The sequence below is a fragment of the Acomys minous genome (assembly GCF_964271855.1).
Source record: "Acomys minous genome assembly, chromosome: 19".
Taxonomy (NCBI): domain Eukaryota; kingdom Metazoa; phylum Chordata; class Mammalia; order Rodentia; family Muridae; genus Acomys; species Acomys minous.
Window position 1 is genome coordinate 61,417,095 of NC_140499.1, and position 16,115 is coordinate 61,433,209.

The 16,115-nt window shown below is 48.4% G+C and overlaps 1 protein-coding gene across 3 annotated transcripts; it reads left to right on the forward strand.

Moving 5' to 3' along the window:
* The first annotated feature begins 9,537 nt into the window (after positions 1 to 9,537).
* On the forward strand, positions 9,538 to 15,914 carry GBA1 (glucosylceramidase beta 1). 3 transcript variants are annotated; one of them, XM_084769520.1, is made up of 11 exons: positions 9,538 to 9,719; positions 10,251 to 10,338; positions 10,736 to 10,927; positions 11,044 to 11,190; positions 12,471 to 12,604; positions 12,803 to 12,975; positions 13,189 to 13,423; positions 14,533 to 14,757; positions 15,033 to 15,196; positions 15,495 to 15,611; positions 15,702 to 15,914. In XM_084769520.1, the coding sequence occupies exons 2-11, from the start codon at positions 10,284 to 10,286 to the stop codon at positions 15,805 to 15,807; spliced, it is 1,548 nt and encodes a 515-aa protein (XP_084625646.1). In that variant the 5' UTR covers positions 9,538 to 9,719; positions 10,251 to 10,283; the 3' UTR covers positions 15,808 to 15,914. The 3 variants fall into 3 exon arrangements, with proteins under 3 accessions (XP_084625646.1, XP_084625647.1, XP_084625648.1); XM_084769521.1 differs by lacking the exons at positions 15,495 to 15,611; positions 15,702 to 15,914 and adding an exon at positions 15,454 to 15,490; XM_084769522.1 differs by lacking the exons at positions 15,495 to 15,611; positions 15,702 to 15,914 and adding an exon at positions 15,402 to 15,429.
* The last annotated feature ends 201 nt before the right edge of the window (positions 15,915 to 16,115 follow it).

Below are 16,115 nucleotides of genomic sequence, written 5' to 3' on the forward strand. Positions count from 1 at the left end.
ACACACACAGTGATCTGATATCTGTCTGTCCTTGGTTCAAGCTGGACACTCCAGAAATTTACATGCTTTGGCCTTAATGGTGGTCTTTAAGGGAGGACTGGGTAGGCTGACTTTTACATTTTCCCAGACTTTGGCCTTAATAGTGGTCCTTAAGGGGACTGGTTCCTTCAGAGAGTTGAAGAGATGGCCCAACGGTTAAGATTACTGGCTGCTCTTCCAAAGGACCCAGATTCAATTCCCAGCACCTCATAACAGATCACAACTGTCCGTAACTCCAAGATCTGTAATCCCAGCACTCTCGAGGGAAAGGCAAGTGGATCACTGTGGGTTCAAGGCCAGCCTGGTCTACAAAGCAAGTACAGGACAGCCAAGGCTACACAGAGAAGCCCTATCTCAAAAAACAAAACAAACAAACAAACAAAAGAGCTGGGCACAGTGGTGCACACCTTAATCCTAGCACTCAGGGAGGCAGAGGCAGGCGGATCTCTGTGAGTTTGAGGAAGGCCAGCCTGGTCTACAAAGAGAGTTCCAGGACAGCCAAAGCTACACAGAGAAACCCTGTCTCCAAAAACCAAAAACTTAAAAAAAAAAAAAGAGAGAGAAGAGAAAAGAAAGAAAGAAAGAAAGAAAAAAGAAAAGAAAAAGAAGGAAAAAAGATAAAATAAACCAGCACTCAGGAGGCAGAGGCAGGTGGGTCACTGTGAGTTCGAGGCCAGCCTGGTCTACAAAGCAAGTCCAGGGACAGCCAAGGCTAACACAGAGAGACCATGTCTACAAAAACAAACAAACAACAACAACAAAAAGAATAAAATAAAATAAAACCAGGGGCTGTTGAGCCAGGAGTGGTACACACTCTTTTAATCTCAGTCCTCAGAGTCAGAAGAAGGCAGTTGTCTGTGAGTTTGAGACACAGCTCAATCCCAGCACTCCAGAGGTACAGGCAGGGGTATTGCTGTGAGTTCGAGGCCAGCCTGGTCTACAAAGTGAGTCCAAGACAGCCAAGTCTACACAGAGAAACCCTCTCTCCAAAAAACAAAACATACACACACACACACAAAAGCCCAAATCAAGACAGGGTTTCTCTGTGTATCCTTGGCTGTCCTGGACTTACTTTGTAGACAAGGCTGGCCTCAAACTCACAGTGATCCACCTGCCTCTGGAAATCCTGACTCAATAAGCAACAACAAACCAAAACCAAAACAAATATACAAACAAAAAAGACCTTGCTTAGGTTCCCAGCACTCACCTGATGGCCCCAACTATCTGGAACTCCAGATGGTTGATCTGATGCCTTCTTTTGGTCTTTGAGGGCTCTGGAATGATTGTAGTACACACACACATGCAGGCAAATACACACATAAAAATAAACAAGTCTTTTATTTTTAGTTATTTTAAGCCTAGGTATGTAGTCCAGTATTAGAGTACTTGCCCAGCATTTGAGGCCCTGAGTCCAGAGCCCCATGAAGCAAATGAAACAAAATCCACACCTACCTCTTTTCTTTTTAAAATAGTATTATTATTACTATTATTATTGACAGATTCTCTCTACATAGCCCCGGCTTTCCTGGAACTCATTATGTAGACCTGACTGGCCTCAAACGTACAGAGATCTGCCTGTTTCTGCCTCACTGGTGCTGAGATTAAATGTGTGAACCACCATGCCCGGTTTTAAGATTTTTTTTTTTCAGAGCTGAGGACCGAACCCAGGGCCTAGCAAGCACTCTACCACTGAGTTAAATCCCCAATCCCCCCCCCCTTTTAAAAAAGATTATATGAGGTTTATTAAGTGAGCATGGGGAAAAAAGGAAAGGGGGAGGGGTACCCCAGAGAGAGAGAGAGACAGAGATAGAGAGAGATAGGTGGAGAGAAAGAGAGGGAGAGCCCGGCCTGGTGGTGCATGCTTTTAATCCTAGCACTTGGGAGGCAAAGGCAGGAGGATCACTGTGAGTTCAAGGCCAGCCTGGTCTACAAAGTGAGTCCAGGACAGCCAAGGCTACACAGAGAAACCTTGTCTTGAAATACAAAAACAAAAAACAAAAAGAAAGAAAGAAAATAAAAGAAAAAAGAGAGAGAGTAAGTGGGGGGGGCAGCTTTAACAATTTTTGGGTTTCTGTGGTACAAGGAAGTTTATAGTGGGAAGGGCAGGGAAGAGAGGGAGCAGAGATATAGTCTGAATGAGCCATGAGAGACAGCCGGTGGGAGAGCAAAGTGGGGAGGGAGACAGAATCAGAGGGGTAGACAGAGAATACAGAAGAGGGAGAAAGAGAAGAGTTTAAGATGTGAGGCTGGAAAGATGGCTCAGAGGTTAAGAGCTGCTCTTCCAAAGGTCCTGACTCACAACCGTCTATAATGTGATCTGATGCCCTTTTCTGCCTCTCCTGGACTGCAGAAGTGTACACGCAGGCAGAATATTGTATACATAATAAATAAATCTTTTTGTTTGGTTGGTTGGTTTTGTTTTTTGTTTTTTGCTTTTGTTTTCTAAGACAGGGTTTCTCTGTGTAGCCTTGACTGTCCTGGACTCACTCTGTAGACCAGGCTGGCCTCAACCTCACAGCGATCTGCCTGCCTCTGCTTCCTGAGTGCTGGGATTAAAGGCGTGCGCCACCACGCAATAAATAAATCTTTTTTAAAAAAAGAGTTTAAGATGTTTTTAGAGGGGGGGATTTCAAGACAGGGTCTCACAGTGTTAGCCTTGGCTGTAGACCAGGCTGGCCTCGAACTCACAAAGGTCCACCTGCCTCTGCCTCCCGAGTGCTGGGAATAAAGGCGTGTGCCACCACACCTGACCTAAAATGTATTTTTATCGCGTGTCTATTCACTTGAGTGCTGGTATCCCCTGGAGCTGGAATTATAGGCAGTAGTGGAACACTGGATATGGATACTACAAGCTCTCCCCTGTCCTCTGGAAGAGCAGGAAGTACTCTTTTTTTTGTTTGTTTGTTTGTTTGTTTTTCGAGACAGGGTTTCTCTGTGTAGCCTTGACTGTCCTGGACTCACTTTGTAGACCAGGCTGGCCTCGAACTCACAGCGATCCGCCTGCCTCTGCCTCCCGAGTGCTGGGATTAAAGGCGTGCGCCACCACGCCCGGCCCAGGAAGTACTCTTAATCCCTGAGCATCTCTCTAGCACCACTTTCCCTTTTTCATTTTTTTTGTATGTTTGTTTCGAGACAGAGTTTCTCTGTGTAGCCCTGGCTGTCCTGGACTCGCTTTGCAAACCAGGCTGGCCTTGAACTCACAGTGATCTGCCTGTCTCTGCCTCCTGAGTGCTGAGCTTACAGGCCTGTGCCACTGTGCCTGGTCCCCCCTCCTTTTTAAATACACTTTATCATACCATAGAATATAAACTCCAGCCAGGGGGTGATGGCGCACACCTTTAATCCCAGCACTTGGGAGGCAGAGGCAGGTGGGTCACTGTGAGTTCAAGGCCAGGCTGGTCTATAAAGCGAGTCCAGCATAGTCAAGGCTACACAGAAACCCTGTCTCAAAAAACAAAAAAACAAAACAAAACAAAAAATTACACACACACACATATAAGCTTCCAGATCACAGATTTACCCATTGAACCTAACACAGTGTATCTGTCTTCAACTAACACTAGTATGCCAGTCCTGGTGCCTCATACCTGTAATCTCAAGCACTAGAGAGGCTGAGGCAGGAAGATTGCAGAGCTTTCAAGGCCAGCATAGGGTAAAGACTCAAAAATTAAACAAAAATTAAAACAAAACAAAAACACCGACTCATTACCAAAGTAGCTGCAGAAGCACGAGGTAAAGTGCTTTCCTTTCCAACTCCTGTGGGAGCAGCAAGATGCCCTGCAGGAATGGGAAAAGGAAGAGGCACTGCCAAGAGATGATATCTTGAATAATTCATAACAGTGTAGTCTCTGGAAGAGTTGGGGCACAGCCAGGACAACAAAAAGAAGTAGGAGCTAAACACCGCCCCCACAGGAGCAGTTTCTGGAGACTTGATCTTCCAGATGCCAAGGCTCCTAAGGAGTAAACTCAGGAATCTGGATCCATAGGCTGTAGGTTACGCTCACTGTGCAAAGCCAATCAATCGCCCCTGCTAACTTGGCCACCCTCACTGCGCACCCCCTGCCTGTGTTGAGCAAGACCAAGAACAAGCTGCTTAGGCTTCCCTTGGGTAGCACACAGGTCAGTTACTTAAACAACTCTGTCTCAGGAGAACCAATGAAAAGTAAGCGATAGCCCTGGCTGTCTTGGAACTCTCTCTTGGCAAACGAGGCTGGCCTCGAACTCACTTCCATCTGTCTACCTCTGCCTCCCGAGTGCTGGGGTTAAAGGTGTGAACCACAACACCCTGGCTTAAGATAGTGCTTTCGGACTAAACCTAAACCTTGGCCTCTATCTCGCGCCTGCGCATTTTGGTACTGCAGCTCTTCCCGCATAGGCGCTGAGACCACGCCTCTGGCCCCGCCCACCTTATCCCCGCCCCCACCTCGGGTCTCCTGACTGTCCCCTCCCGGTCGCCTCAGGCCCCTCCTTTGGGTCCATCACTAGTCCCGCCTCCCTCAGGTGTCCCGCCCGCTCGCCTTTTTGCTGCTTGGATTTCCTTTAGCCTCCGGTTGGGGCTGCTGTTTCTCGACTTTCCCCTTCCCAGCATTTGCACCGAACTATCCCATTATCAGTATTACGTGCTGTGCTGATTTAATTATTGTCACTTGACACAAACTTTGTGTGTGTGTGTGTGTGTGTGTGTGTGTGTGTGTGTGTGTGTGTGTGTGTGTGTGTGTGTGTTTGTTCCTCCGTGTGAGAGGGTCCAGCGCACTAGACAGGTAGGTAGGTGGTCCTAGGTATAAGAAAGCAGGCGGGGCAAGCCTTGGGGACCAGGCCTCATGCTCACACGCCTCTGTGACCTGACTTCCCTCAGTGGTGGATTGTGGCTGGCAGTTGTAACATGAAGCGAACCCCTCTGTTCCCCAAGTTGTTTTTCGTTGTGGTGTGTATCACAGAAGCAAACTAGAAGAGTTGCAAAGAGACTTGTGTTTTACTAATAAAGATGTAAAGGCCTAGTGAGTCCACTGTTGGGGAGTAGCCAGGCAACTTAAGTCCAGACCCTAAAACTCATATTGGGGAAAAGGAGTGAATCCACTCCCTCACTTGGCTCTGACATCCACACAAGTGTACCTGGGTAAATGCACACACATACAATACATGAGTAAATACAACCATGTAAGTTTAGTTTGGTTTTTTGTTTGTTTGTTTGTTTTTGTTTTTTTTTGTTTTTTCGAGACAGAGTCTCTCTGTGTAGCCTTGGCTGTCCTGGACTCACTTTGTAGACCAGGCTGGCCTCGAACTCACAGCGATCCGCCTGCCTCTGCCTACCAAGTGCTGGGATTAAAGGTGTGCACCACCACACCCGGCCAAGTTTAGTTTTTTAAAAAGATTTATTATGTATATAGTATTCTGTCTGCATTTATGCCTGTGTGCCAGAAGAGGGTACATGACCTCATTATAGATGGTTGTGAGTCACCGTGTAGTTGCTGGGAACTGAACTCAGGACCTTTGGAAGAACAGTGTTCTTAACCTCTGAGCCATCTCTCCAGCCCCATAAGCTTAATTTTTAAAACTGGAGGAGGGGTGGGGGGTGAAAGGTAGGCCAGATGGCTCAACCACTGCTGGAATGCATGTAAACATGGAAAGAAAAAACTTAACTTTACAAAGTTGTCTTCTGATGTCCACACACATGCTGTCTGTCCTCCTCCACCACAGACACAATAAACAGTTTTTAAAAAAAGACATTTATTTATTACATATACAAGTGTTCTGCCTGCATGGACGCTTGCACAACAGAAGAGAGCATTAGATCACATTACAGATGGTAGTAAGCCACCATGTGGGTGCTGGGAATTGAACTCAGGACCTTTGGAAGAGCAGCGAGTGCTCTTCACCACTGAGCTGTCTCTCCAGCCCCATTAAACAGTTTTTTAAAGAGGTTATTTGGCCATGGTGGTGCAGGCCTTAAATCCCAGGATTTGAGAGGCAGAGGTAGGCAGATCTCTATGAGTTCAGTGCTAGCCTGGCCTACAGAGCTGTTCTAGTCCAGGCTACATAGTGAGACCTTGTCTTTTTTGTTTGTTTCGTGTTTTGTTTTGTTTTTAAGATAGGGTTTCTCTATGTCACCCTGGCTATCCTGGAATTTACTCTGTATACCAGGGATTAAAGGCATGTGCCACCACTGCCTAGCTGTGAGACAGGGTTTCTCTGTGTAGCCTTGGCTGTCCTGGACTCACTTTGTAGACCGATGGCTCGAACTCACAGCCATCCATCTGCCTCTGCCTCTCTGAGTGCTGGGATTAAAAGCATGGGCCACCACTGCCAGGCCAACAATCAAGTTCTTTATTATGTATACAATGCACATCAGATCACATTATAGATGGTTGTGAGCCACCATGTGGTTGCTGGGAATTGAACTCAGGACCTCCGGAAGAGCAGTCAGTGTCCTTAACCCCTGAGCCATCTCTCCAGGCAATCAAGTTCTTATTCAAACAAAATTAGGCTTCTGTCTAAGATTAGCTATAATTCATAGACAGTCACCCAGCTGATTGCAGCTGCTGTACGCTAGACATAAAAGCGATGTGGGACTATGAGTTTATGTCACAGTATGGTTTGTTTTCGTGTATGTGTGTGCCCAGAGGGAGTGACATCTGAAACCCTGAGTGTGATGTCACAGTCTGCGGTCTCAGTACTTGGAGACAGAGGCATAAGGATTGCTACAAATTCTAGGCTAGTACAGTGAGATGCTATTTTAAGGAAGAAGAAGAAGAAGAAGAAGAAGAAGAAGAAGAAGAAGAAGAAGAAGAAGAAGAAGAAGAAGAAGAAGAAGAAGAAGAAGAAGGGGTTGGAGAGATGGCTCAGTGGTTAAGAGCACTGGTTGCTCTTCCAGAGGTCCTGAGTTCAATTCCCAGCAACCACATGGTGGCTCACAACCATCTATAATGAGATCTGGTGCCCTCTTCTGGTGTGCAGGTGTACATGCAAGCAGCACACTGTATAAGTAATAAATAAATTTTTTTCTTTTTTTTCCTTTATTAATTTATTCTTGTTACATCTCAATGGTTATCCCATCCCTTGTATCCTCCCATTCTTCCCTCCCTCCCATTTTCCCCCTTATTCCTCTCCCCTATGACTGTGACTGAGGGGGGATTTCCTCTCATAGGGTATCAAGTCTCTTCTTGGTAACCTGCTGTCCTTCCTCTGAGTGCCACCAGGCCTCCCCCTCCAGGGGACATGGTCAAAGGTGAGGCACCAGAGTATGTGAGAAAGTCATATCCCACTCTCCACTCTACTGTGGAGAATGTTCTGACCATTGGCTAGATCTGGGTAGGGGTTTAAGGTTTACCACATGTATTGTCCTTGGCTGGTGCCTTAGTTTGAGCGGGAAATAAATCTTTAAAAAAAGAAAAGATGGGGCTGGAGAGATGGCTCAGTGGTTAAGAGCACTGACTGCTCTTCCGGAGGTCCTGAGTTCAATTCCCAGCGAGCACATGGTGGCTCACAACCATCTATAATGTGATCTGATGCATACTGTATACATAATAAATAAATGTTCTAAAAAAAAAAAGAAAAGAAAAGAAAAGAAAAGAAAACAAGAAATCAGCTCTGGCTGGAGGTGATAGAGTGCTTGGTTGCTTATAGATTAAGGCTGAAAACACAAAGTGTGGAAATGTGGATGAGTGAAACAGAGGGAAGTCAGGCCCCGTGGAGGACAGTTCCTGGACAACGCTTCCTGGAAATGAGGAAGTCCAGGCAGCCATAGCCGTACAGTAGCTCACCTTGCCCTCCCAGGTTGGCACCTGTCCTTGTGACACGATAGATACTTCGAAGGCTGCGAGGCTGCCTAGAGCAATAAAATACTTCCTTGGGGGTTCCCCACATGAACTCAGGCCTTGGGGGTTCCCCACATGAACTCAGGCCTGCTTACTGGCTACATTCAGTGTGAAGCACTGTTCCGGCCACACCTCCTCACCCTTCCGTCTCACCCTGTGAGGGGGACAAGAAGCAGGCTTAGAGGAATTAATTTACTGATTCTTTTTTTTTTTTTAAGATTTATTTATTTATTATTATGTATACAGTGTTCTGCCTGCGTTTACACCAGAAGAGGGCACCAGATCTCATTATAGATGGTTGTGAGCCACCATGTGGCTGCTGGGAATTGAACTCGGGCCCTTTAGAAGAGCATACAGTGCTCTTAACCTCTGAGCCATCTCCAGCTCCCAATTTTTTTTTTTTGTTGTTGTTGTTGGTTTTTTGAGACAGGGTTTCTCTATGTAGCCTTGGCTGTCCTGGACTCACTTTGTAGACCAGGCTGGCCTCGAACTCACAGCAATCCGCCTGCCTCTGCCTCCCGAGTGCTGGGATTAAAGGCGTGTGCCACCACGCCCGGCAACTTAATGGTTCTTGTTTTTTTTGTTTTGTTTTGTTTTTTGAGACAAGGTTTCTCTGTGTAGCCTTGGCTGTCCTAGACTTGCTTTGTAGACCAGGCTGGCCTCGAACTCACAGCAATCCGCCTGCCTCTGCCTCCCGAGTGCTGGGATTAAAGGCATGCGCCACCACGCCCAGCAACTTAATGGTTCTTAACATGATAACCAAATAATAAATGATTGTAAGTTGCCAGGATTCAAGGCCTATGTATCTCCTAGAAACCATACTTAAAACACTGCCAGAGCCTAAGCGAAGTAATCAGTTTTTAGAGGGTTTGTGATAAAAATTTCACTGTCATCATAAGAAGACTATAAAAGACTCAGTCAACAAAGCACAAAGCAACCAATGCCTAATTACGCGCTTCCATCAGCTTATCTCGCCAACACTGGCAATGCCTTGGTGAGATTGTGTTGTCATCTGTTTTGCAAATGAGGAAAACAGGCCTGGAATTAGTCACAGCATATTTCGGGTGTCACTGCCAATAAATCTTAGTTGATGGGGTTGACAAAGAAACCTCGTGGGCAGCCCTCTTCTGTGTCCACCGAAGACGAAGGCACTTTCGAGTTTCTGAAAACTGTCTTGTGGGGAAAGATGACTAGCTTCCCAGCCAGCATCTGATGTGAAAGAGGGGACTCCAGAAAGGGCCAGGGGGACTGCTCCCTCCCTCAGTCCTGACACCTGAACCAGACTGCAGCCCCCTGCACTCCCTGTACCTCCCTCCACCCTCCCTGTGTTTCTTCAGGGCGAAGACTGTTTGTTGTTGTTGTTGTTGTTTTGTTTTTGTTTTTGTTTTTTTAGTTTTCCTTTTATTTTAAAATTGTATTATGTATTTCTGTGTATGGGTAGTGTGTGTGTGTGTGTGAATGCAGGGGCTCTTGGAAGCTACAAGTCCCCTCTGCGTTTAGGAGCCTCTACTCAGATCTCCACACAAATCCTCCTTAGAATCCTCTTCCTAAAGCTGTCATCCACACAGGCCACGCAGAGTACCAATGAATGAACACCCTGGAAGAAACCAACTGCCCATTTCAAATATGGCTTCTGTAGCTTCACTTCCTGTGTCATGTGACTGTGTCAGGCATCATGTGACTCTGTCCTCCCCTTTAAGCCGGAACTAACTTGCTGTGCAGGTCCAGTTCCAATAGCTATGGTATCTGTCCACAGTCCTGTTTCTACTTCATAGATCTTCTATTTCTCCAAGACTCTGGAAGCCCCACAATCTTCTAATTCACTGACACCCTGAGGAGCTCAGATTTTCAAGACCTTCTGGAAAGGTAAGCAGGCAGGCTTGTCAACCTTGCTTCTGGAATTCTGCTCCTCCAGATTATGGACTTTAGTTTTTGTTTCTGTTTTAAATTTGTTTTTGGCTTTTGTTTTTGTTTTTGTTTTTTGTTTTTGTTTTTCGAGACAGAGTTTCTCTGTGTAGCCTTGGCTGTCCTGGACTCACAGCGATCCGCCTGCCTCTGCCTCCTGAGTGCTGGGATAAAAGGCATGCGCCACCACTGCCCAGCTGGAATTCAGTTTTAATTCAGGCTGTCTTGGCTCTTTGAGTAAGGCACAGGTGGTGGTGGGAGGGCTGAAGGTTGAAATGGGTGGGGGAAGAGGGTGAAGAGAGTCTTTTTGGAGCGGGCAGAAAACTCCTTAGCAGAGTGGTTGCAGGGAGGAACACAAATGGTGTCTGTGGCATTGTCTAATCCATCATAAAGGTGGGGGCCTGCGCTGTGGGTACCCATGGGCCGCTGTGCTCTGGCCGGGACAGTGGCTCGAGGGTCTTACCTTCCCATCTTTCCTTGTTCTGTTCTCAGGAGAGTCTCAGATACCAGGGCGGGGTAGGCGTCATGACTGCCAGGCTCACGGGATTCTTCCTACTTCAGGCAATATCATGGGCATATGGTGAGTGATTCAAGGAGCGGGTGGGGACAGAAAGTGTTCTTCTGCCCAGTCCTCTGGCAGCCCACTGCTGTGGTGGGGGGACTTTCAGTGGTGGCTTTTTAACTCCCCTGGAGTTGCCTGAGACAACTTTAGGCCGGGAGTAGAGTGGAGAGATTTTTTTTTAAATTATTATTATGTATACAGTGCTCATTAGATCACACTATAGATGGTTGTGAGCCACCATGTGGTTGCTGGGAATTGAACTCAGGGCCCCTGGAAGAGCAGACAACGCTCTTATCCACTGAGCCATCTCTCCAGCCCCTGAGATTTTTTTTTTTAAATGGTGTTCAAGTCTCCTTAGCTACCATACCCGGTCCCCCGCCCACCCACTTGCTTCTGCTTGGACCTTGCCCTGTAGGTGCCCAACCCTGCATCCCTAAAAGCTTTGGCTACAGCTCAGTGGTCTGTGTCTGCAACGCAACCTACTGCGACTCTCTTGACCCCGTGACCTTACCCGCGCCGGGCGACTTCATCCGCTACGAGAGTACTCGAAGTGGACGTCGCATGGAGCTGAGCGCTGGGTCCATCCAAGCCAACCGCACTGGCACAGGTAGCCACTCTGTTTCTCACACTAAGCCTGGCTGGGTCCCCTGGTTTGAATCACACACCGGTGACTTAGTATGGCCTCTCCTGTCACACACACTGATTTTCCAACGGTGTCCCCAGGGCTACTGCTAACCTTGCAGCCAGAAGAGAAGTTCCAGAAAATGAAAGGATTTGGAGGCGCCATGACAGATGCCACTGCTCTCAACATTCTTGCCTTGTCACCCGCCACCCAGAAGCTGCTGCTCAAATCCTACTTCTCTAGTGAAGGTGAGGAAGAGCCGAAGGATGTCTTTTGTTATATCCTGGATTTATTTTAAAACTTGATTTTATTTCATTTCATGGTTTCTCTGTGTAGCCTTGGCTGTCCTGGACTCGCTTTGTAAACCAGGCTGGCCTCGAACTCATAGAGATCCATCTGCCTGTGCCTCTGGAGCGCTGGGATTGCCCATGCGTGTCTTCAGTTAACACAGTGCTGGAGCTCAGGCTGAGGGCTTCAGTCTCCTTGGCAAGCATTCTGTAACCTGAGCTATGTCCCCAGCCTGCCTCCCTCTCTCTCTCTCTCTCTCTCTCTCTCTCTCTCTCTCTCTCTCTCTCTCTCCTTTCCCCTCAGTCCCCTCCCTCTCCCTCCCTCCTGTTCTGTACCTCCATCTTGCCTAGAACACTCTAGCATGACTGGGCTCAAACTCTTAACTCTTCCTGACTTGGTCTCCCAAGTGCCACCAAGTACTTATACCAGGCCACTGGTTCTTGGCTCAGGGCCACTGAAATGAGATCGATCACCTTTTCAATAATCTGCTAAGTACTTAGGAAACGCATGCTCAGAATGGGCTTGTGTTTCACTCAGGTTCTGGTCCCCACATTTCCGCCCCTAGACTCTGCCTGGGAATGACACCCTACTGAGACCTATCACGTGATTAAAGCCAATGTCTTTCTTTCTTTTTTTTAAAGGGAATGTTTTTGGCTTTTTAAAAAAAGATATATTTATTTATTATGTTTTGTTGTTGTTTTGTTTTTTTGAGACAGGGTTTCTCTGTGTAACAGTTCTAGCTGTCCTGGACCTCTCTCTCTCTCTCTGTAGACCAGGCTGGCCTTGAACTCATAGAGATCCTCTTGCCTCTGCCTCCCAAGTGCTGGGATTAAAGGTGTGTGTCACCACCACCCAGATTATTTATTTATTATGTTATACAGCATTCTGCCCACATGTGTGCCTGAAGGCCAGAAGACACTAGCTCTCATGATAGATGGTTGTGAGCCACCATGTGGTTGCTGGGAATTGAACTCAGGACCTTTGGAAGAACAGACAGTGCTCTTCACCTCTGCATCGTCTCTCTAGCCCTAAAGCCAATTTTCTATACTTGCCTTTTAAAAAATGTATCTTTGTTTACTTATTCATTTTGAGATAGGGTCTTACCTTGTTGCCCTGGCTGGCCTGCTCACACTGATCTGGCTGCCTCTGCCACCTGAGAGCTGGAGATAACAGGTGTGGCGCCTCCACACTTGGCTTTGATTCAGATTTCCCTATCTATCTTGGCCATCCTTTTCTGCAGGAATTGAATATAACATCATCCGAGTACCCATGGCCAGTTGTGACTTCTCCATCCGTGTCTACACCTATCTTGACACCCCTAATGACTTCCAGCTATCCAACTTCAGCCTTCCAGAAGAAGACACGAAGCTCAAGGTGGGCACTGAGGCTGCCTTAGCCCTGTTGGTATTGCCGTCTGGGGGCTGGGAAGGTCTGCTGATTGATGGAGAACCTTCTGCAGCCTATTTGACCTGCGGGTAGGAGGGTGGGAGCTGGTGGTTGGACCTGATGCACTGGTTGAACTAGTTTGTGTTCCAACTCTGGGTGTCTCTCTCTTCACCGCATTTATCCCAGATACCCCTGATTCACCAAGCGCTGAGGATGTCCTCACGCCCCATTTCGCTCTTTGCCAGTCCCTGGACATCACCTACTTGGCTCAAGACCAATGGAGCAGTGAATGGAAAAGGGTCACTCAAGGGTCAGCCAGGGGATATCTATCACCAGACCTGGGCCAAGTACTTTGTCAAGTAAGGGATCATCAGGGCCACAGGGTCTGGACCAACTTCCCTTTCAGACACCTTGGTCTGTATCCTACCCCTTGAGTTGCTCCACTTCCAGGTTTGCTCTTCGGCTCCTCTTCAGACATTCTGTGCCTTTCAGATGGTCGGTTTTACCTACTCCCCCGAGGTCTTGGTCTACTTTCTTGGCCTTGATCACACCCGTCCTTTCTCTGTCGCCAGGTTTCTGGATGCTTATGCTAAGCACAACATCAAATTCTGGGCACTGACCGTGGAGAATGAGCCTTCTGCAGGGCTCATTACTGGGTATCCCTTCCAGTGTCTGGGCTTTACTGCTGAGCATCAGAGAGACTTCATTGCCCGGGACCTGGGGCCAGCCCTTGCCAACAGTTCCCATGATGTCAGGCTCTTCATGCTAGACGACCAGCGTCTGCTGTTGCCCCGCTGGGCACAAGTGGTAAGGTCTAGAACTTCCCAGGGTGCCCCAGTGGACCACAAATCTTCCATCCAAAAGCGACTGGCTACAATTTTACGGTACCTTCCCCGTGCCTGAGTTGAGATATAGGGTCTTGCCTATATGAAAGAAGCTGGCCTTGAAGTGGTGGTCATCCTCCTGCCTCTTAAGGATCTCAGTATGTAGCTCTGGTTGGCCTGGAACTATGTAGACCAAGGCTGGCCTTGAACTCATAGAAGTCTACTTGCCTCTGTCTCCCAAGTGCTGGGATAAGGCACACACCACCATACCTGGTCTCTCAATGCCCCCCCCCCACACTTTTATGTACATGCAGGTGTAGGTGTGGGCCTTATCATCAAGAGCCACTGGGTTTGGTGCGTCTTTTGCCTTGTGTTGTTTTTTGAGACCGGGTCCTTCACTGATTGATTAGGCTAGGCTTGTTAGCTTCTGAGCCTCTACCTGCCCAGTGCTGGAGATCAAACTCAGTCCTCAGCTGCACGGCAGGCACTTCTCTAGCTCCAGTTCTCACTTGTTGGCTCTGTCTCTTCACAATTAAACTTTATTATACAACCCAACTAGCTTACACAAGAGGGAAAAGAGGTTAAAGGGGAGAAAAGAGTGAACCTTCCGGTATCCATTCCACGGGACGGGTCCCTTGGTGTCTCTGGCCTGCGCGCTGGTCCGGCCTGTTTGCTGATCCTCTCTTTCCGACTCACCTGAGCTCAAGCCAGGTCTCAACCTGCTGCTCCTCTCTGTCCTCTCCGCCTGCCTGTCTGTCAGGTGCAAAGGGCCGGTCTCCGCCTTCCATTGAGGGTTGATTAGAAACACAATAGTCCAGACGGAGCCCCCCGATCCGCTTCCTGAATTCCAGGCCCAGGATGGTCCCACCTAGTCTATCTCAAGGTTAATCTCAGGGAGTATCCATGGTGTGTCCAAGGGCAAAGCCGGCCAAGACTGCTTTCACCTTTGACAAAGCTTACAAACCTTCCCACACTCACTCCTGGACACCCTAGGCTGGAACTGGTTGCCAGGAGCAATGGCCTCTCTGGACTTCCCCATTGTTGTCACTTGTGGCTCCTCTTACCTAGTGCTCCTTCCTTCTCTCTGGGCAGGTGCTGTCAAACCCAGAGGCGGCTAAGTACGTTCATGGCATCGCTATACACTGGTACTTGGATTTTCTGGCTCCAGCCAAAGCCACTTTAGGGGAGACACACCGCTTGTTCCCCAACACAATGCTCTTTGCTTCAGAGGCCTGCACGGGCTCCAAATTCTGGGAACAGAGTGTCCGGTTGGGCTCCTGGGATCGGGGAATGCAGTACAGTCACAGCATCATCACGGTGAGTTGCCTGTGGCATGCCATGATTATCTTTTCCTTTACACGTGTGTAGCCCGTCCCAATCACTCTTCTTCATGCTTGGGGCCCAGGCAGCCGCATCTGCCTCAGATTTCTCAGCTCCCTGAGATGCCTCCGTCTTCACAATCCTCTGATATTGAGACAGAACACTCCTTCAAAGGAGCAAACTACTTCTAGCCCTCAACCCCCGCATATGGTCCTCAGCTATCTTCTTTAGGGACGCCCATCTTTACCTTTATATCCTTGCTTCCACTCTAGGACCTGCTTTACCACGTAGCTGGATGGACTGACTGGAACCTTGCCTTGAATCCTCAAGGAGGACCCAACTGGGTCCGCAACTTTGTTGATAGTCCCATTATTGTAGACATCCCCAAAGATACATTTTACAAACAGCCCATGTTCTACCATCTTGGCCACTTCAGGTAAGTAGAGGGTGGGCATCCCCGCTTCATACCAAGCCCTATCATCTGTACCAGGCTTACATCATCCTGTGCCGTGAAGGAGCAGGAAGGTGTTGAGGGTGGGAAGCCTGGGAGGGGCACACTCCCTCTCTATTGCCCCATGTAGGCAGGAAGTGACTAGGTGGCATCAGAGCCACAGGTAATCCCGGGATGACTGATGCTACAGGACCAAGGCCTAGCAGCACAATTGAAGCTCACAGCCCGGCTGTGTTGCCCAGGAAGGCCTGGAGTCCCTTATGATGCCTGTCTTCACATTCAGCAAGTTCATTCCTGAGGGATCCCAGAGAGTGGGGTTGGTGGCCAGTGTAAAGACTGACTTGGAAACAGTGGCACTGATACGCCCTGATGGCTCTGCAGTTGTGGTCGTGTTAAACCGGTAAGCTTGGGTACACGGGCAGGTCTGGGCCTGAGCAGTGCAGGGTTGCTTAGCCCCAGCAGGTTGATGCTCAGCTTTTCTTCTCTCCAGCTCCTCCAGGGATGTCCCTCTTACCATCAGTGACCCTGACCTGGGCTTCATGGAGACCATCTCACCTGCCTACTCCATTCACACTTACCTGTGGCGGCGCCAGTGACGGAGCAGACACCGAAGCAGGCACCTGGGCTTAGCATGGACATTAAAGGGGAAGAGTTACCTCATGCACTGGGTGACCTTACAGTGATGCAGGCACTGGGGCAATGGTTTGGGTGTCTCTTTCTCCTTTTTAGTATGTGGTAAGGGTGGGCAGCTCTCGTGTCTCCTCAATTGCCCATGCTTGTAAAGTGTGTGCCGTGCCTTAGCTGCCTGTGGGAACTGGGCAAGGTCCAGGGTGAGCTGACTATGTAGAAAGCACCATACAGAGATGGGGATGACTAGGGGAACTGGGCCGATGCGGAGAAGCAA

What these genes read in the sequence shown, in the direction of transcription:
- GBA1 (XM_084769520.1), top strand. Translation starts at nt 10,284, where the DNA reads ATGACTGCCAGGCTCACGGGATTCTTCCTACTTCAGGCAATATCATGG. An exon ending in AAGAAGACACGAAGCTCAAG is followed by an intron (nt 12,605 to 12,802) that starts GTGGGCACTGAG and finishes CATTTATCCCAG; the next exon opens with ATACCCCTGATTCACCAAGC. An exon ending in GTTGTGGTCGTGTTAAACCG is followed by an intron (nt 15,612 to 15,701) that starts GTAAGCTTGGGT and finishes TCTTCTCTCCAG; the next exon opens with CTCCTCCAGGGATGTCCCTC.